Here is a 21,066-nt window from a genome sequence, read left to right as displayed (position 1 = left end):
GGGTGGGGGGTAGAGAGGGGCGCCGGCACTGATTCGGCCGGCGGCCGGGGGGGCAGCGGGCAGCCAGGGGGAGGCAGCCGCCCCAATTTGCCATACGTGCGGACGCTCATAATTACAGCACATCTAGTTACCTGTTACCTCCTCAGATCAGCCTCCCCCTCAGACTCTCCTGCATGCTGGAACACAGTGAAGTATATTTGTGAGCTGCGTGAGGAATGAAGGATGATTTTTAAGCAGGGAGAGAGCTAGAGAGAACTGGGTGAACAAATAAAGTTCCCCTAGCACTGGTGGTAATGTGTACCCTAAAATAGAGTGACCAGATTTTTGTGAGTCCAATCGGGGACGGGGACGGGGGGGGGGGGGGGGCTGAGGAGCGCGCAGCGACGAAGACTGGGGGTGGGTAGGGCAGCGCGCTGCTGTGAAAAATGGGTGTGGCCATGATATTGTATGGGCGGAGCTAACGTAATGATGTAACAGCGAGGCATAAGAAAGCAGTGTTTACGCCATGATGTGGTCAAACGAGACTTCGCATCATGGGTGTGCAGAAACTGCGTGATGCTAATAGTATACCGTAACCACAAAGCTCCAAACATAGCCATCTATGACCATTAAATAATAAATGCAGTAACAGTTACCCCAGACACCAGAAAATAAACGCAATGGGCAACATGTCAGCACAGAATAAACGCAATGCGGGCAACATGTCAGCAAAAAATAAACGCAATGCGGGCAACATGTCAGCACAAAATAAACCCAATGTGAGAAACATTTCACCAGAAAATAAACGCAATGGGAGCAATGCGGGCAAACATGTCAGTACAAAATAAATGCAATGTGGGCAAACATGTCAGTACAAAATAAACGCAATGCGGCCAAACATGTCAGTTCAAAATAAACGCAATGCGGCCAAACATGTCAGTTCAAAATAAACGCAATGCGGGCAAACATGTCAGTACAAAATAAACGCTATGCGGGCAAACATGTCAGTACAAAATAAACGCAATGTGAGAAACATTTCACCAGAAAATAAACGCAATGGGAGCAATGCGGGCAAACATGTCAGTACAAAATAAACGCAATGCGGCCAAACATGTCAATACAAAATAAACGCAATGCGGGCAAACATTTCAGTACAAAATAAACGCAATGTGGGCAAACATGTCAGTACAAAATAAACGCAATGCGGCCAAACATGTCAGTACAAAATAAACGCAATGCGGGCAAACATGTCAGTACAAAATAAACGCAATGCGGGCAAACATGTCAGTACAAAATAAATGCAATGCGGGCAAACATTTCAGTACAAAAAAAACGCAATGCGGGCAAACATGTCAGTACAAAATAAACGCAATGTGAGAAACATTTCACCAGAAAATAAACGCAATGGGAGCAATGCGGGCAAAAATGTCAGTACAAAATAAACGCAATGCGGCCAAACATGTCAGTACAAAATAAACGCAGTGCGGGCAAACATGTCAGTACAAAATAAACGCAATGTGAGAAACATTTCACCTGGAAAATAAAGCATTTACTCACCTGGCAAAAGTCTCCGGCCTCTGGCGCGCTGCTCCCGGGACTATCTTCATCTTGCTCCTGCTCCTGTCTTCCGCGCTGACAGGGCTACGGCAAGATGGCGCCCGAAGCCCTGTACTGGAGACAAATAGTCTCCAGTACAGGGCTTCGGCAGCCATCTTGCCGTAGCCCTGCTCGCCTGCTGGTGTCGGAACAGACACCGGAAGACTAAGTAGGGTGGAGCGGAGCTGCAGGCAATGAACTGGCACGGCGTCTATAGACGCCGCTGCCAGTTCATGCAGAAACAGTGGCCAGAGTCCCGAGGCCGGGATGTCCCGTTGCTAAAAGCGGGACGTTTCCCGGGACCTCATGCTGCCTGGGACAGCGGACCCCGAATCTGGGACGCGTCCCGGGCAATCCGGGACGTCTGGTCACTCTACCTAAAATAGAGTATTAAAAAAAAAGTTGTTTTAATCGATAGTATTCTTTTAAATAATTACCTAAGGAAAGGGAAGCCTCTAGATTCTTCATAGGCTACGTATTCTATCCTCCACACCTCTGTTGCTCCCTGGGGCCCTCCTGCAAATCGCGACTGTGCTCCTCTTCTCCACACACAGGCATGCCTGCGCAGTAGCATGGAGCTGCCCTTGCACCTGTGCTAGAACAGGAGCACGGGGTGAACTCAGAATCCAACAAGAGCTTATCGGATTCCATTCGGGAATCCGCACTCAGCAATGGTAGACTGGACGACACCGTGGGAAGCCTCTACAGGATCCAGAGGCTTCTTCTGTGAGATTGCCCAAACCTCACATTTAAAATATACCCAAGGCAAGCCTCGGGTCAAAAGTCTTATACTTACAGTATGGTATTATTAGACTTTTGACCCGAGGATCACCTTGAAATGTGAGGTTAGGGGACTCTAGCAATGAGATCATAATACAAATGATGGATTTGGCATATGCCAGGAGAATGCTACCATCCTACATGCATAGTGCCAACTGTGAAGTATGTCAGTTGTGGAAAAATGATCTAGTACTCTCCAGGCCATGGATTGGGATAGGCCTTTTAGTTCCAGTGAAGTAGAATCCTTAATGTTACAGCATTCAGACAGTGACTTTGTAGATAGATGAGTGCTTCCAAGTCCCTGTGCAAAAAAAAGTGAGGTAAACAAAGAGAGATTACTACTACTAATATTTTATTAAAAATAATTATTGCTCCATACATCCTTGTGGTAGTATGTTACCTGTATAGAAGTAAGTAATAATTACTCATCTGAAAATTAGGAATCTGCATTACCCTGTTTTGGTACACAAACCATTTTTCTAGAACCCTTTACTGATGTTTTTTTGACTTTCAAAGGCTGGACACTATCAGTCACTTGATGAAGCGGTTTTTCTTTGTGGCATCTAGTTTAGCACATAGCTAACATGTAGTGAGTGCATAATTCAAGATAGGAAGACCTTACTTCATACTGCATGAACTGCATGAACTTTATCAAGCTCTTCAATTCTGGTTCAGCCTGAAAACATTTTCGCTGTCTGCAGGAATGTGTATTTGAGGCCTACCTTTTGTTGTTAGGAAAAACGGGGCACCACTTCTTAAAATCCCTTTATTCCAGTGGGGGAATTAGCAGGTACATAGCAGTGGGGGTATCAAGTGCCTGACAGCTGTTTCGCTGGTTTAAACCAGCTTCTTCAGAGGCAGAATGTACTCTGTAAAGCGTTTGGCTCCCCCATTTTTCATTCTTCACCACGGGAGGCTTTGGGAGCTTGAGTGCTCTTGAAGACAGGCGGCTCCATACTGCGCATGAGCGAGTGTGCGAGAGAGGGCGATCGTGCGTTTGCAGTATGGAGTGACCCGTCTTCGGGAGCACTCAGGCTCCTGAAGATTTCCAAGGCCTCCTTCGGCGGCAGAGAAAGCAGTATTTGACCAATTGGTCGAATACTGCTCTCGGGGAGCCAGCGCTGGAACGAGGGATCTGCGAGAGGAGCGGGAAGCTCTATAGGACCCAGAATCTTCCCTCTCCTTAGGTACATATCTGGATGATTTTTTTTTTTTGGTTCCCATTCACTTTAATGAGTTGGATGTGAATTGCAGTCAGGTGCGCTCAAATCCTGTGATCTTTTGAAGGGAAAACTCTGGTTTGTGAGTGCAGGGAGATAAAATAAGGATAAACCATAAGAAACATGGCTAATTCCAGGCATGTATGTACACCAGACTTAGGCGTGGCTCATCTGCCAAATGCTTTCCTGGCTACAAGTGTGCAGAAAAGCATTTGACTTCTACCGGCGGGTTTCCTACCTGCAGGGGGACACAGAGATGCAGCGGTAAGCGACCCTGCTCTCAGGGTCAGCTAAAACAACGTGAAAACCTGGGATCAGAACACGGCGTTCACATAAAACGACAGGAAATGGCGGCAACACTACAGTACAGGCGCTGACTATTCACTTGAATAATCAGCGCTTTTATGATGAGGGCCACGGTAAGGTAACAATCTTTTTAACTTCTTAAGGTGCCCATTAATGATACAATATTTTCCTCAGATGCAATCTTTCCATCAGATTTTTACAACCAAATTGTACAGAAAACCACACTGTATGTGGAGAAAATAAAGTAGATGTAAGATGATTCTATGGGCGATTGAAATAATAAAATTTAGTCGATCAGAATGTTGAATGATGCAATCGTATCTAAAGAGAGAAAGTGCCCTGTACGTCCGGTTTATGCGAATAATTGATCATGATCACATCTGATTAAAATATTTTATCATTGATGGGCACCTTTAGATCTCTCAATATCGGATTTTACCAGAGTGTAGTGGGGCAGGCCTGTCCATCCCCGGCTGTCGGGGAGGGTTTCCTGGAAAGGCCACAAAGGCCCTGTCCTTGGGCGGCTGCAGCCCAAGGGGGCACCTGGACATGAAGGAGGAGTTGCTACATATAAAAGGGGAGCTGAAAATGGGGAGCAACACATGAAAAAGGGAAACTGATGCCCAAGGAAGCTGTTCTTGAAAGAAAATAGCTGCAGTACATGGATGATACATATGGAAGAGGGGGCGGCACATAGAATGGGAGGGGCTCTGCTGTATATGGGTGTTACACATGGAGGAGGAGCTGCACATGGAATGGGAGGGGCTCTGCTGTATATGGGTGTTACACATGAAAGAGGGAGCGGCACATAGAATGGGAGTGTAACGATAGGTGTCAGCAACCAGAGAGAGAATCTGATTCTTGGCGATCTGCAGTATCCCCAAGAATACAGATATACCTGATTATTGAGGATCTGCAGAATCACCGATAATCAAATATGTCTAACCTCTAGACACCTGAGTGTGTAAGTGTTTTGTTGCACCAGTAATCTTTGGACCACCGGGGTAGCAGGTCGTCCAATAAGTAGAGAAGACTCTACTGAAGTCAAGGACACCTGGAGAGGGAGTCCCTGACTGATAAGGAGCAGTGTCCCCTCTGTAGAGCACGGGACCCCTGCGGGAAGGCTGGACAACCTGAGGGGGGGTGACAGCCAGAAGGTCAGACAGGCCGGGTCGGCAACAGTGTATCAGAATGCAAGGTACCAAATCAGAGATCAGAAGAATAGTCAGGAAAGCTACAGGTCATAACAGATATCAGAACAAGGCCTAGTCTGAGGTTTAAGGTCCGTGATCTCAACACCCTGGAGCTATGCTAAAGATACACACAGATGATATACAGTATCCCTAGTCTGGGGTGTGAGGGCCGTGATCTCAACACCCTGGAAGTATGCTAGAGAATAACACAGATGATATACAGTATTCCTAGTCTGGGGTGTGAGGGCCGTGATCTCAACACCCTGGAACTATGCTAGAGAATAACACAGATGATATACAGTATTCCTAGTCTGGGGTGTGAGGGCCGTGATTTCAACACCCTGGAACTATGCTAGAGAATAACACAGATGATATACAGTATTCCTAGTCTGGGGTGTGAGGGCCGTGATTTCAACACCCTGGAACTATGCTAGAGAATAACACAGATGATATACAGTAACTGGCTAAGTGTGGATTTCCAGGTCCTCCTGGTTCCACCACCCTGAAAGATCTGACTAAGGTCTGAGTGCTAACACATAGGCATTCGCAACGCCAGAAAACCAGCAACTGAACAGCAGGAGATATATATAGTAAAGCGCCCCACAGCGCCGCCCAGCTCCCATCAACCAATCACTGGCTGAGCAGAATCAGCTGACCGCCTTGATCAGCTGATCTTCCTCCTATTGGTATAAAGAGCTTGTCTTGCAGCGCGCGCGCGTAACTCTCCATCTGTGTGCACTACTAGGTCCAGACAACCCAGACGCATGTTGCTGCGGGGAAACCGCCGCACTGGATGCGGAATCCGCCGCCTTACCATCAGAACATGCGGCGGCCCCCACGCCCTTCTTCCCATGTGCACCATTAGTTCCAGATAACCCAGACGCATGCTGACGCGGACAAACCGCCGCATCAGACGCGGAATCAGCCGCCTTACTGTCATAACACGCGGCGGCTTCTCCGCTATTCATCACAGGGAGGGGCAATGCTGTACATGGGTGTTACACATGGAGGAGGGGCTGCACATGGAATGGGAGGGGCTCTGCTGTATATGGGTGCTACACATGAAAGAGGGAGCGGCACATGGAATGGGAGGGGCTCTGCTGTATATGGGTGTTACACATGGAAGAGGGAGCTGCATATGGAATGGGAGGGGCTCTGCTGTATGTGGGTGTTACACATGGAAGAGGGAGCTCAGCTGTACATGGAATGGGAGGGGCTCTGCTGTATATGGGTGTTACACATGGAAGAGGGGGCTGCACATGGAATGGGAGGGACCAGTGGCGTAGCAATAGGGGTTGCAGAAGTAGCGACCGCATCGGGGCCCTTGGGGACCTTCCTCAACCAAAGTATTAGCTCTTTATTGGTCCTGTGGTGGTAGCACTCACTTCTATAGATGCTTTGAATAGCAGTAATCATTAACAAACTGTTCCCCATCCCCTTCTTGCACCTCTGACACTGTGGATGACCTTGGCAGGTTTTGTTGCACCGTATCAAGTGTTACATATAGAGTGCTTGGGGGGGGGGGGGGGGGCATGTAAAACTCGCACTGGGGCCGATAGCTCCATAGCTACGCCACTGTGAGGGGCAATGCTGTATATGAGTGTTACACATGGAAGAGGGAGCTGCATATGGAATGGGAGGGGCTCTGCTGTATATGGGTGTTACACATGGAAGAGGGGGCTGCACATGGAATGGGAGGGGCTCTGCTGTATATGGGTGTCACACATGGAAGAGGGGGCTGCACATGGAATGGGAGGGGCTCTGCTGTATGTGGGTGTTACACATGGAAGAGGGAGCTCAGCTGTACATGGAATGGGAGGGGCTCTGCTGTATATGAGTGTTACACATGGAGGAGGGAGCTGCATATGGAATGGGAGGGGCTCTGCTGTATATGGGTGTCACACATGGAAGAGGGGGCTGCACATGGAATGGGAGGGGCTCTGCTGTATATGGGTGTCACACATGGAAGAGGGAGCTCAGCTGTACATGGTAGCTGTACATTTAATGATATATAACTGATTTAATGATATATAACTAGCTTACTGCAGGAATGTGTATTTGAGGCCTACCTTTTGTTGTTAGAGGAAAGGAAAAACGGGGACCACTTCTTAAAATCCCTTAATTACGGTGGGGGAATCAGCAGGTACATAGCAGTGGGGGTATCAAGTGCCTGACAGCTGTTTCGCTGGTTTAAACCAGCTTCTTCAGAGGCAGAATGTACTCTGTCAAGCGTTTGGCTCCCCCGTTTTTCATTATCCCCCACGGGAGGCTTTGGGAGCTTGAGTGCTCTTGAAGACAGGCGGCTCCATACTGCGCATGAGCGAGTGCGCGAGAGAGGGCGATCGTGCGTGTGCAGTATGGAGCGGCCCGTCTTCGGGAGCACTCAGGCTCCCGAAGATTTCCAAGGCCTCCTTCGGCGGCAGAGAGAGAGCAGTATTTGACCAATTGGTCGAATACTGCTCCCGGGGAGCCAGCGCTGGAACGAGGGATCTGTGAGAGGAGCGGGAAGCTCTATAGGACCCACAATCTTCCCTCTCCTTAGGTACATATCTGGATGATTTTTTTTTTTGTTCCCATTCACTTTAATGAGTTGGATGTGAATTGCAGTCAGGTGCGCTCAAATCCTGTGATCTTTTGAAGGGAAAACTCTGGTTTGTGAGTGCAGGGAGATAAAATAAGGATAAACCATAAGAAACATGGCTAATTCCAGGCATGTATGTACACCAGACTTAGGCGTGGCTCATCTGCCAAATGCTTTCCTGGCTACAAGTGTGCAGAAAAGCATTTGACCTCTACCGGCGGGTTTCCTACCTGCAGGGGGACACAGAGATGCAGCGGTAAGCGACCTTGCTCTCAGGGTCAGCTAAAACAACGTGAAAATCGGGATCAGAACATGGGAAATGGCGGCAACACTACAGTACAGGCGCTGACTATTCACTTGAATAATCAGCGCTTTTATGATGAGGGCCACGCACGGTAAGGTAACAATCTTTTTAACTTCTTAAGGTGCCCATTAATGATACAATATTTTCCTCAGATGCAATCTTTCCATCAGATTTTTACAACCAAATTGTACAGAAAACCACACTGTATGTGGAGAAAATAAAGTAGATGTAAGATGATTCTATGGGCGATTGAAATAATAAAATTTAGTCGATCAGAATGTTGAATGATGCAATCGTATCTAAAGAGAGAAAGTGCCCTGTACGTCCGGTTTATGCGAATAATTGATCATGGTCACATCTGATTAAAATATTTTATCATTAATGGGCACCTTTAGATCTCTCAATATCGGATTTTACCAGAGTGTAGTGGGGCAGGCCTGTCCATCCCCGGCTGTCGGGGAGGGTTTCCTGGAAAGGCCACAAAGGCCCTGTCCTTGGGCGGCTGCAGCCCAAGGGGGCACCTGGACATGAAGGAGGAGTTACTACATATAAAAGGGGAGCTGAAAATGGGGAGCAACACATGAAAAAGGGAAACTGATGCCCAAGGAAGCTGTTCTTGAAAGAAAATAGCTGCAGTACATTGATGATACATATGGAAGAGGGGGCGGCACATATAATGGGAGGGGCTCTGCTGTATATGGGTGTTACACATGGAGGAGGGGCTGCACATGGAATGGGAGGGGCTCTGCTGTATATGGGTGTTACACATGGAAGAGGGAGCTGCATATGGAATGGGAGGGGCTCTGCTGTATGTGGGTGTTACACATGGAAGAGGGAGCTCAGCTGTACATGGAATGGGAGGGGCTCTGCTGTATATGGGTGTTACACATGTAAGAGGGGGCTGCACATGGAATGGGAGGGACCAGTGGCGTAGCAATAGGGGTTGCAGAGGTAGCGACCGCATCGGGGCCCTTGGGCCCCCATGGGGACCTTTCTCAACCAAAGTATTAGCTCTTTATTGGTCCTGTGGTGGTAGTACTCACTTCTATAGATGCTTTGAATAGCAGTAATCATTAACAAACTGTTCCCCATCCCCTTCTTGCACCTCTGACACTGTGGATGACCTTGGCAGGTTTTGTTGCACCGTATCAAGTGTTACATATAGAGTGCTTGGGGGGGGGGGGGGGGCATGTAAAACTCGCACTGGGGCCCATAGCTACGCCACTGGGAGGGGCAATGCTGTATATGAGTGTTACACATGGAAGAGGGAGCTGCATATGGAATGGGAGGGGCTCTGCTGTATATGGGTGTTCCACATGGAAGAGGGGGCTGCACATGGAATGGGAGGGGCTCTGCTGTATATGGGTGTTCCACATGGAAGAGGGGGCTGCACATGGAATGGGAGGGGCTCTGCTGTATATGGGTGTCACACATGGAAGAGGGGGCTGCACATGGAATGGGAGGGGCTCTGCTGCACATGAAAGGGGAACCACAACTTGGCCTTGGGGCACCAAAAGCATAAATCCGGCCTTACCTGCTGTTCTCTCTCACTCTCAATCCATAAAAATACAGCCTTTCCAATCAACTTTCTCTCATTAGCAATTTGATCAAAATCAATCAGCTGAGGCCCCTCATTTTTAACCTATTTTCTTGTAATTCAGTGTTTTTTTATTGAATAGCGCATATAATCAATGGAAACATTTAATGATATATAACTAGCTTAGCCTACTGGTTCCCCCTACGTGAGTGCGGAGACCATTTTATTTATTATATTCATCTTCAAATTAAAATTAATTTACACACTCCTCCCTAAGAGGTATACATTGCCATTTTATTAAAAAGAGGGCCTGTCATCAGAATTCACACTTCGCATGAACCAGTAGGACACAGAAAAGTATTCAGTAGAAAAGTACATTTTCCTCTAATTAAAAAACAACAACTGAGCACTGAAGGTATCCCCATCATTAGAGTGTGCAGGCAGAACCCACAGGGGGGATCCTGGAATAGCCGAGCAGCGAGATAACAGGAGCAATAAGGCACAACTAGGAAGCAAAGCCTGTATGAATAAACTGCAAATATGGCGGCGTCACTTACAGATATCATTACAAATTATACACAAGTTCTAGAAAACGTGAACACACACTGATAAAGTATCTACAGGGAGATGATGTTTTTATGGTTGATATCAAAATGCGTGAAAAGGTCCAGAGTTCTGCTTTAAGGCACATCAAATATCTTCTAAGTTATAGCGCCTGTCTAGTCTGAAACATCCACCAGGTTCCAATGAAGGAGAGAACGAAAGATCGCCCCCCTCTGATGCTCCCAGGTATTATGCAGAGATGGATTAAGGTGAAGTGGGGTCCTAGGCAAGGCAATAGCTCTGGTGACCCCATATGGTCCTGTTGGTAAGCTGAGTTACAGAGCGGTCAGAGAAGATCACTGGTAGGCCCCTTGACACCCACTAAGCCCCAGGCACCTGCCTTGCTTGCCTCGTGGATGATCCTGCTCTGCTATTATTCAATCCGTTTTCTTTCACCGGGGAAAAACAAATGTCCAAATTGCTACAAAGAAAACCTGTTGAACATTTACCAACTTTTAGGACTCGGCTGATCAAAAATGACAAAGGAGCGCAGGAAAAGGTTTTGGTTGAAATAGGAAATTGCCGTACAAATAGGAAGTTAACACTAGAAAATGTTGATTGTTTGTTTTTTTACAGCTCTTTCGCTTGGTGTGTGTTTTCTGCACTGTTGGTTGTATAGATAATTCCAGAATGTTGGCAGGGAGCGGAAGTCTATGAAAATATCTCACACAAACTATTTTCGCTCTTTGAGCCACAGGAGGGCCTGTGACACCTACACTGGGCACAGAGCGGCTGGCTACTGACTACACTCGGATGGGAGATAAGAGGGGTGGGGTGTCTGGTGTGTCCCCCTTTTTCACTAAAAGCTCTCATTTTCTACAAATCAATCATAAGTCCACAACCAACAAATTCACTATCAAATGATAAATCTCGTATTCCGTAATTCCAAGGATTGCTGAAAACAATTCCTGATCCTGATGTGAAAATTAAAGAAGCACTCCGCAAAAGAATGAATCAAAGCATTCCACTCATTTCCTTATTGGTCCTGTATCTGATCCTGTAGAAATGCAGCCCATGATCTCTTTATATAAGGAGTTTACACACCACAGACTCTTGTGACAAAAGGCTGCAGAGCTGTACAAGAGCACTGTGAAAGATTCTGGAGTCTAGTAGATGTGGATTGAGTGGTATATAAATGGTCCCACTTTGTCAGAGCTGCCAGGAGAGCATTGGCTGGCCAAGCTGATTGGTCCTCCACATTCCCGTAGCGATCTTTTATTGGCTGGTTTAAGACAGGTTAAATTCCTTTGACTTGGGTCCCATAGTGTGGCGTCTCCTCCTCTTGGGCTGGGGACACTCCTGCCCGTATGGCGGCCAATGGAAACCTTTCAAGGGACCAGCTATCAGCGCCTATTTCCTCCGTCTCCGAATCATCTTCCAGGGGGAAGGGGAAGGCCCGGCTGGGGTAGATTTCCTTCAGTAAATCCTCAAATATCACCTCCAGGTTGCGGCCTGCTTCTGCCACCTCTGAGTCCTCCTGGAATAGAAGATACACCAATTATTGCAGCCAATAAGAAGCTGAACATCACACACAACTGGCGTGCCACTATTTTTTAAAGTCCTGATTTTTTTTATGTGCGTATAAAAGTATTACTCTTTTGTAGGAATTGAACAAAAAAGCACATAAAAAAACCCTCAGCTGCAGATAACTTCATTTTTGTTATCTATGCAAAAGAGCTTCTATGAGCTATTTGACCCATTTGGGTGGAATACAGTCCTGTTTTCTGAAACAAAGAAACAGAGACAGCTTGAGATAAGGTTTTACTGCCGGAAAGATCAAAGGGGCATTATTTCTGCTTTGTTTCTATAGCTTAAACGACAGAATGTAGGTTTAAAACTGCACTGCAAGAGTCTGATGCCAGCTTATTAAAAAACAAAGCTATATAACTGAAAATAATATATGAGACTCTTTCGTTGCTACTAATGTTCAATTCATTATGCGTACTTCACATACAATTCACTATATCATAAGGAGTTGTTTTGCTTCAAGTTTGCTTTAATGGAGGAATAACTTAGGCTGACTGGCTGTAAGCAGGAAGCAGTCAGTCGCTGAGGATGTATGAACTGGTGGGGGAGGGGGGGGGGGTATTTTCTTAAAGGAGAGGAAGGGAAAGGGCAGGGGTGTAACTAGACTTTGGTGGGCCCCCAGCAATCCCTCCACCCAGAGAGAACACAGTACATTAGGCAACGTGTGTATATAACAACCACTAGCCCCCCCCCCCCCCCCCCCCCCCCCAATGTAGCAGAACAGCGGCAGCAGAATGTAATACCTTAGCTGCTTCAAGCTGCATGACAGGCGTTCACTTCTCTCTTCAGTGCAGCTCGGCATCATGTCTTTTTCAGTTCTTACCTCTGCATGTCACATGACATGCATCAGGGGCTGCAAGGAGATAGACGGTACAGTGCTTAGCTGAGGAGAGAAGTGAGGACCTGTCTTGCCGCTGGAAGCAGTTGACTTATCATGCTCCACTGCCACTACTCTGCACCTCACCTCGAGACCGCCTCCCGCCCCCCCCCCCCCCCAAATGCTGGGGTCACAAGGGGCTATTGTTATGTTCTTGGAAAGAGGTTGGAGCCTACCATAGTGCCACACCCACCTAAAGATGCAATGGCTGCTTTCACTGGTGTGTGAAAGGGCAGATTAGAACAGATCTGAGCCGATTTAGGACTAATGTTCATACAATATGACACAACCTGGATGTTATTAACTGTGGAGTGAGGAATGTCTGCAGCCTGCCAGATGACCCTCCAAGAGCAATCATCTCTGATGCTGCCGTCCAATGAGAACCTCTCCAACTTACATAGTTAAACTTGGCGCAGTTCCAAAACATAAGCCTGACGTCAGAGACCAGTTCCTCGGGGGCGGAGTAATGAGGGATGTTCCTCTTCTGCAGCTTCTTGCGGATGACTGACAGGTCCATGGGCCTCTTGATTATCTGGTAATAGTGACGTGCCTTCATTAAAAGATGCGCATGCAACAAACACACCAATTAGTCCGATGGGGAGTATCAGAGGCAATACACTAATGTAACCCCTAATGATATCGGGCAGTACATTAATGTAATATCTAATTGTGCGGGCCTCTGTCTGATCTGATGACTGTACATATACTGGGAGAGGAAATGGATCTAGCAGGTAATCGAGTCCAGGGATTAACATTAACAGGGCTATATGTAAACTCTCTACCCAGGACCACAGCGTTGCAAGGGAGATTGCACAGTGCTCCTTGCATATTTTAGGCTTTCAGAAAACTAACACACATGAATAAGACAGATGACATCATTATGTACACAGTCAAAAGCCCAGCTCACACTGGACGTTTTAAAAACTGATTTGTGTAAAAAGTGATCCACGTAATGGATCAATTTTTATTTGGCATCAGTTTTTCATACGTTCTATTAGTGAGCAGTCAATGCGAATAAACACTATTCCCCCTCCGAGTTGTCACAAATCGGAGAGAGGTGTAATTACCCTTACACACCCCACGCAGCATTACGTTGCTGTTATGGGATGCCTGGTTTCGGCTGAGCGCCAAATCCACCTGCTTTGTGACTAAGGGATGGTTAATGCTTTATAGGTTCTGCTTCTTGCTTATATGGGATTGATTCACAGAATCACGGTAATACTGCCATTCAGACAGCCCATGGCAGTATTACCCTGATTTCCACCCTCAAGTACCACGAGTTACGCTATTAGCCAGTCGCGCTACAGTAAGGTAACGCATGTTACTATTGGTAAAAATCTGTTTAGTTGCATGCTTGTTTAGTTTAGCTGCAGGTTTGTTTCAAGTGTGTGATTCAGAAACCCCTGACCAGAAAGATCAGCAGGGCTGCCAGGCAACTGGTATTGTTTAAAAGGAAATAAATCTCACGGCATGCTGGTTCTTGTAGTTCTACACCTATCCCAGAGTGACTTGTGATGTGAGAGGAATAGAGTGAGACTTACCAGCGGGCTGACGGGCTCCTGGAAGGGAACACTCAGGCTGTTACAGTAGAGAGACAGGATGAGCTTCTCACACCTCTGCACAGAGAAACAGAGAGCTGTCAGTGAGAGATCAGCCTCACAGTGAGGAAACACACAGCCTGGATCTAAGCAGGAGTGGGACTCTCCATACACGTTTGTCCTGTAATGCGGTACATTTACAAAAGTTTGTTAACCTTAACTGCTCCCGGATGGCGGTCACTACAATCTACGCCCTGTTAGTGGTTGCTTATTCCTGCTAGGGCGTAGAATACAGTCATCGCTGCTGCGCCATTCACTCGCTCTTGCCGCTGTCTGCACCACTCCACCCATTTGCTCTGCTGTCACGCTGACAGCAGAGCTTCCGTATTAGCTCCTGCAATTTCATTGGCTTCTGACCCCGTGATTGCTGTGAGCCTATCATAGCAACCTAGGCAGTGGCGTAGCTAAGGAGCTGTGGGCCCCGATGCAAGTCTTACAATGGGGCCCCACAAGCACTCTATACATAACAATTCATACGACGCACCAAAACCTGCCAATGGCAACTACAATGTCAGAGGTGCAAGAAGGGGATGGGGAACAGCTTGTTAATGATTATCACAATTCAAAGTATCTATAGAAGTGTTTATTATGAGCACAGTACCAATAAAGAGCTAATACTGTGGTTGAAGGAGGGCCCTACGGGGCCCCTATGGCCCAAGGGCCCCGATGCGGTCGCTGCCGCTGCACCCCCTATTGCTACGCCCCTGAACCTAGGGAATGATTCACAAAGCGGCGCTAAGTGTTAGTGAAAAGCCTTTAGTGCCCCTTAAGTAGCTCTGCGCGCACTAACGGCCGTGCAGAGCTACTTCGCGCCCAGGACCACCCACATCGTGCGCAGCGCGGTGGGACAGTAATAGTGCACAGTGCGACGTTATCATCGCACTCGCTGCCCTGTAAGCGGCACACCCGGTTCGACAAAAACGCCGCATCGGGTGTCCCCGAAACGGCCCATTGCTGCTTGATGCTTTCTTCCGTTTACAGGGCAGCAAATGCGACAATAACGTCGCACCGTGCACTATTACTGTCCCGCCGCGCTGCGTGTGATGTGGGTGGTCCTGTGGGCGCAAACCACCTAACGCTGTGGTTTGCGCCCACTAGCTCTCAAGGCCTCCTAACTGGCTTAGCGCCAGTTAGTGAATCGAGGCCCAAATGTCTTAAAAGGGTACGGATGGCTCTGGTCTTAAACGGGCCAGCGCCATCCAGTCCCAACGTGGTTAAAGAAAACCTGTACTAAAAAAAAAAACATCCCATGGGGGGTACTCACCTCAGGAGGGGGTAGCCTCAGGGTCCCAATGAGGCTTCCCCCTCCCCTGTAGCTACAGGCAATCCAGCGCTGGCTCCCCCAAAGCATTCCGCAATCCTGGCTTGGCAAGCCTGCCAAGGCTTGCTATATTTACCTCTCTGGGATCCAGTGTAGGCGCAGCAGCAGCTCTTCCTTCAGGTAAGGCTGAAATAGCCGAACCCGTTCGTATCCGCTCTACTGTGCAGGCGCAAAAGGACTCGTGCTGCGCAGTAGAGCAGATCAATCGGGTTCGGCTATTTCTGCCTTACCTGAAGGAAGAGCCGCTGCTGCGCCTGTGCTGGATCCCGGAGAGGTAAATATTACATCGCCGCACTTTGTGGGACCCGGGCAGGGTAACAGAGGCACGCAGGAGGACGGGGGAAGCCTCGTTAGGATCCAGAGACTTCCCCTTCCCGAGGTGAGTACCCCTCAGGGGCGTTTTTTTTTTTTTTAAATACAGGTTTCCTTTAGAGAGGTATAGTGAACTGAAGTGAAAATAATAATACAATTAATAAATGTGCTTATTTATTAAAAAATATTCCTTAATAAATGATTTAGTCATTGTCTGCCCAATTTAAAATATTTCCTAACCCTGTTTTACATTCTGACATTTATCACTGGTGGCGACATCTTTAGTCCTGTCATGCGCAGCTCTGCGGAATGTTTACTTCTGAGAATTCCGAAGCCAGTGAAAATAACACCTGGTCTACCAGAATGCTCTTGGAGAAGCATTCCGCATAGCTAATCAGCCTAGGCTGGGGTATCACTGGAAGGGAGGGGCTTCATACCAATGTACAGCAATATATAGCTATAGGAAGTGTTTCAGATACTGAAACCAGTAAAATTACCATAAATAATCTAGTGAGTTCTACTATATGTCACTACAGTGCCTCTTTTACGTGTGCAGACAGCATGCATTAAAGAGGAACTCCAGTGAAAATAATGTAATCAAACAAGTGCTTCATTTTTACAATAATTATGTATAAATGATTTAGTCAGTGTTTGCCCATTGCAAAATCTTGTAAATCCCTGATTTACATTCTGACATTTATTACATGGTGACAGGTGATGTAGCTGCTGCTTGCTTTTTTGGCAGTTGGAAACAGCTGTAAACAGCTATTTCCCACAATGCAACAAGGTTCACAGATGGGAAACTGCCAGGAGTACCACGGTGCTCAGAGTTTCCTGTGGGAGGGATTTCACCACAATATCAGTCATACAGCGCCCCCTGATGGTCTGTTTGTGAAAAGGAAAAGATATCTCATGTAAAAGGGGATATCAGCTACTGATTGGGATAAAGTTCAATTCTTGGTCGGAGTTTCTCTTTAAGTTTACGATACTTACATAAGCTACGCAGCGAGCTACGCAAATGGCGTAACTCACTTCATACATGCATTGCTCACACTGCTCATCCTGTTTTTCTCCGCAGTGAGGACCAATTCATAGACAATACCAGGGAAATATCTCCACCATGTCACTCACCCTCTGGTCACAGGGGTCCAGGTGTGGCAGCATCCCTTCCTCTATCTTATTGTCACGGCTGTATCGGACGTTATCGCAGTCATACTCCACCTCCGGCTTGGTCACGTTGCGGCACAGTGCGCAGACCCACTCACCACTGCGAGACATAAACCTCAGGTTACTCCTTTAGCCTGGCCACTCCAGGTCAAAATACACACGTTATTGTTATTATGCTTATTATTGATTTATATAGCGTCAGTATCTTCCGTGGTGATGTACAACAGAATCCAAAGTATAAAAATACAATATAAACAATACAACTATTGACAATACAAGGCAATGGTGGATTACAGTTGATGCAATGAACAGATCGACTACAGATTTTCACACATGGGTGGAAGATATCTACACACATTAAGGTGGCCATACACTGATAGATTTGCAGCAGATTCGACCATCAGATAGATTTATGTCAGATGTCTGTCAGGTTGAATCTGGCAGGAATCTATCTGATGTGTGCCACATACTAGGAACAGATTTCCAATAGATTTCAGAATGAAATCTATTGGAAATCGATCTAAATGCATTATTGGACCATTAGATCCAATGCAACTCTATAGGCCATTGATCTGCTGCAAGAGCTAGGTCTTCCATCCTGTCAGATAGATCAAATCAATCGAAATTGATCGATCGATAGATTTGATAGAATCAATTTCCGATCAATCGATGGCTGAAATCGACCAGTGTATGGGCCCCTTTACATAGACAAAGGGGAAAGAGAGCCCTGGCCAATTAGGCTTATATTCTGATGGCTTAAGGGATAGGAGGACAATAGGTGAAGGGAATTTGTGTATAAGATGGTAACAGGAACTCTTTTTTTCCCCTCTGTGGTCAACCTCTTGAAGTCTCTCCATGCCAACCCCTAGGGTTGAGGCCCTTAAAGGGAACCTTAACTGAGAGGTATATGGATGTTTCCTTTTAAAATAATACCAGTTGCCTGACTCTCCTGCTGATCCTGTGTCTGTAATACTTTTAGCCACAGCCTCTCAACAAGCATGCAGATCAGGTGCTCTGACTGAAGTCAGACTGGATTAGCTACATACTTGTTTCAGGTGTGTGATTCATCCACTACTGCAGCCAAAAAGATCAGCAGGACTGCCAATCAACTGGTATTGTTTAAAAGGAAACATCCATATCCCTCTCAGTTAAGGTTCCCTTTAAAGGGAAGGTTCAGGGAGGGTGGGTAAAAAATCAAAATCAATTTCCACTTACCTGGGGCTTCCTCCAGCCCGTGGCAGGCAGGAGGTGCCCTCGCCGCCGCTCCGCAGGCTCCCGGTGGTCTCCGGTGGCGCGCCCGACCTGGCCAGGTCGGGCTCTTCTGCGCTCCAAGGCCCGGAACTTCTGCGTCCCACGCCGGCGCGCTGACGTCATCGGACGTCCTCCGGGCTCTACTGCGCAGGCGCAGTAGTTCTGCGCCTGCGCAGTAGAGCCCGGAGGACGTCCGATGACGTCAGCGCGCCGGCGTGGGACGCAGAAGTTCCGGGCCTTGGAGCGCAGAAGAGCCCGACCTGGCAGCCGGCCTGGCCAGGTCGGGCGCGCCACCGGAGACCGCCGGGAGCCTGCGGAGCGGCGGCGAGGGCACCTCCTGCCTGCCACGGGCTGGAGGAAGCCCCAGGTAAGTGGAAATTGATTTTGATTTTTTACCCACCCTCCCTGAACCTTCCCTTTAAGGCTGCTATCGACGGACTGTCTTGTGGCCAATGTGAGATACATTGCTTGCCTGAAGAGGTGAGTTTTCAGGTTGTACCTAAAAAGGGTAAGTGTGGGTGAGTGGGGAATGTGTTGAGTGAGGGAGTTCCAGAGGAATGAGGAGGAATTGAGAGAAGTCTTGTAAACAGGGGTGATAAAAGGTGACCATAGAGGAAGACAGAATAATATTGTTACTAGAGTAGAGATTGCGTGTAGGATGGTATCTGGAAATAAGCTATGTTGTAAAGTGCTTTGTACAAGTAAAGAGTAACACTGCTTTCATTATGAAATCCCCATAAACACACATCTGTGCTGTACCAGTCTGAATGATCTGTCTATTTCAATCTGCAGCCAGCTACGAACGGTCAGTGACCTCAGATTGTGCAATCTGTGTGCGAATCCAACACATCACTGACCAGGAACCAGTATGCAGATCAGGGGGCTTATTTGCAAAGGGCTGCCAGAAAAATGCTAATAATTCAACAGTATTCTCTACACTTTTCTTACTGGTACATTTATTGAAAATAGCATTTTTCTGGATGAGCGGCACTTCTGAAAATACTTTATTGGCAGTTTGGTGTTTTCATAGCATAGGACACTTCAACTCCAACAGATTTGAATACTTAGAAAGACCCTCTTTGATAAGTAAGTGCTTGAATTCCTTTCATTTTGTATTAGAATGAGTACAGTGTTGTACCGTGTTAGCCATCAGTAAGCAAGACGTTTTGAATCTATCATCCCGATTCAAAACTTCTTGTATTAGAATGACAACTGCAAAATCTCCTGTGGCCAGCAGAGAGCAGCAGACTACAGGCATCAATCTTACACTGCATGCAATTAAATCATGTAAAGGTGCAGACACAGGTTATGCAGAACTCGCCGTTCATGGTCGGCCGGTGTTCTGATGAAATAAGCTACCTGTCGAATGAGCCTACATTCACTATCAAACGTATAGCAGGAGGGTTAAGGGTCAGGGGAGGGGATAGTAAAGTCTATGGGATGTAGGTTAGTTCGACGGTGTAGGTTAGATTGTTGTTGAGCACCGGCCAGCATGGGTCCAGGTGCCACCCAGGCTTGTTTCAAGATCTTTAATGACAGTGACTCTGAGGGAATTGTTCCAGCCATAACCTGCCTGCCAGAATCCGCTCCATATTGCTGCACTATCACTAATCCTCCCTTCCCCATAAAAATTTGCCACTCAGCTTAAAGGACACCTGAAGTTAGAAAGATATGTCAGGTTGACATATTTATTTCATTTTAAACAATGCTAATTGCCTGGCTGTCCTGCTGATTCTGTCTCTAATATCTTTAGCCAGTGGTGTAGCTATAGAATCTAGATCAGGGGGCCTCATAGCAAAACTTTCATGGGGCCCTCAGCTGGAGGCCCTCTTAAGCAATGCCACCTGCCCCTACCCTATGGATATGAGTTAATTGGGCAATTTACATTATCATGCAATCACCACTGCACATAGTTCATGGGCACTGAGGCAAAGTCAGAGGCTGGAGAAACACAACAGTTATTGGTGATGCAAGTTTTACATTGGTGCCCCCCAAGCACTCTATACATAACAATTGATATGACGCACCAAACCCTGCCAATGGCAACTACAGTGTCAGAGGTGCAAGAAGGGGATGGGGAACAGTTTGTTAATCATTACCACTGTTCAAAGTATCTATAGAAGTGATTATTATGAGCACAGGACCAATAGAGAGCTAATACTGTAGTTGAGGGAAGGCTCCTCGGCACCCTCTATTGCTACGCCCCTGTTAAGCACCACCTGGGCCCCATAGCAGCTGCTATGGCTGTTATGGCTATTGCTACGCCCCTGTCCTTAGCCATACATCCTGAACAAGCATGCAGATCAGATGTTTCTGACTAAAATCTGACCAGATTAGCTGCATGGATGTGACTCAGACACTATTGCAGACAAATTGATCAGCAGGACTGCCGGGCAACTTGTATTGTTTAAAAGGAAATAAATATGTCAGATTCCACTTCCCTGGCACTTCAGGTGTGCTTTAGGTGTTGGTGGGGGGAGGTAGTTAATACTAACAGCAGGGCCAGCATGTCACCCAAATGAAGAATGAAGTCTCATTATTGATCGTACACACAACGCACATGAAAACATGCCAAAAACGCAAATGTGAAAACGCACACGAAAACAGGCCCATGGGAAATCCTTGCTGTGCAAATTTTAAGAGCTGAAAAAAAAATGCACGAATTCACACCTAGTGGAAACAGGCCCTTAAAGTTTAGATGAGTTTAGACAGCGAGTCAAATTGCCTGTTTGTCTCTTTGTAAACACGGCTCTGTGAGATTGTTTAGTCTGGGAGGCGATGCACAACGTATGCAAGCCTAGAATGTACTTTTGAAATATGTGTTTTGCTATTAGATGGAAAAGTATTTGTAGCCCTCACCAGGGTCATATAAGATCTCAGTCAGGATTGCTTGAAGATTAGTGTATTACAGCTT

At 47.0% G+C, this 21,066-nt stretch overlaps 1 protein-coding gene across 1 annotated transcript in view; it reads right to left on the bottom strand.

The window, feature by feature from the left end:
* Window positions 1-9,721: 9,721 nt before the first annotated feature.
* The window catches only part of TRIM66 (tripartite motif containing 66), a 139,229-nt gene continuing 127,884 nt past the window's right edge, over window positions 9,722-21,066 (bottom strand). The window contains 5 exon segments of the mRNA XM_068260166.1: window positions 9,722-11,435; window positions 11,437-11,576; window positions 12,901-13,053; window positions 14,045-14,119; window positions 16,866-17,001. Coding sequence (XP_068116267.1) covers window positions 11,327-11,435; window positions 11,437-11,576; window positions 12,901-13,053; window positions 14,045-14,119; window positions 16,866-17,001 — 613 coding nt within the window. The 3' untranslated portion in view covers window positions 9,722-11,326.

The sequence above is a fragment of the Hyperolius riggenbachi genome, chromosome 11 (genome assembly GCF_040937935.1).
Source record: "Hyperolius riggenbachi isolate aHypRig1 chromosome 11, aHypRig1.pri, whole genome shotgun sequence".
Lineage (NCBI taxonomy): Eukaryota > Metazoa > Chordata > Amphibia > Anura > Hyperoliidae > Hyperolius > Hyperolius riggenbachi.
This window is presented reverse-complemented; position numbering and strand designations above follow the sequence as displayed.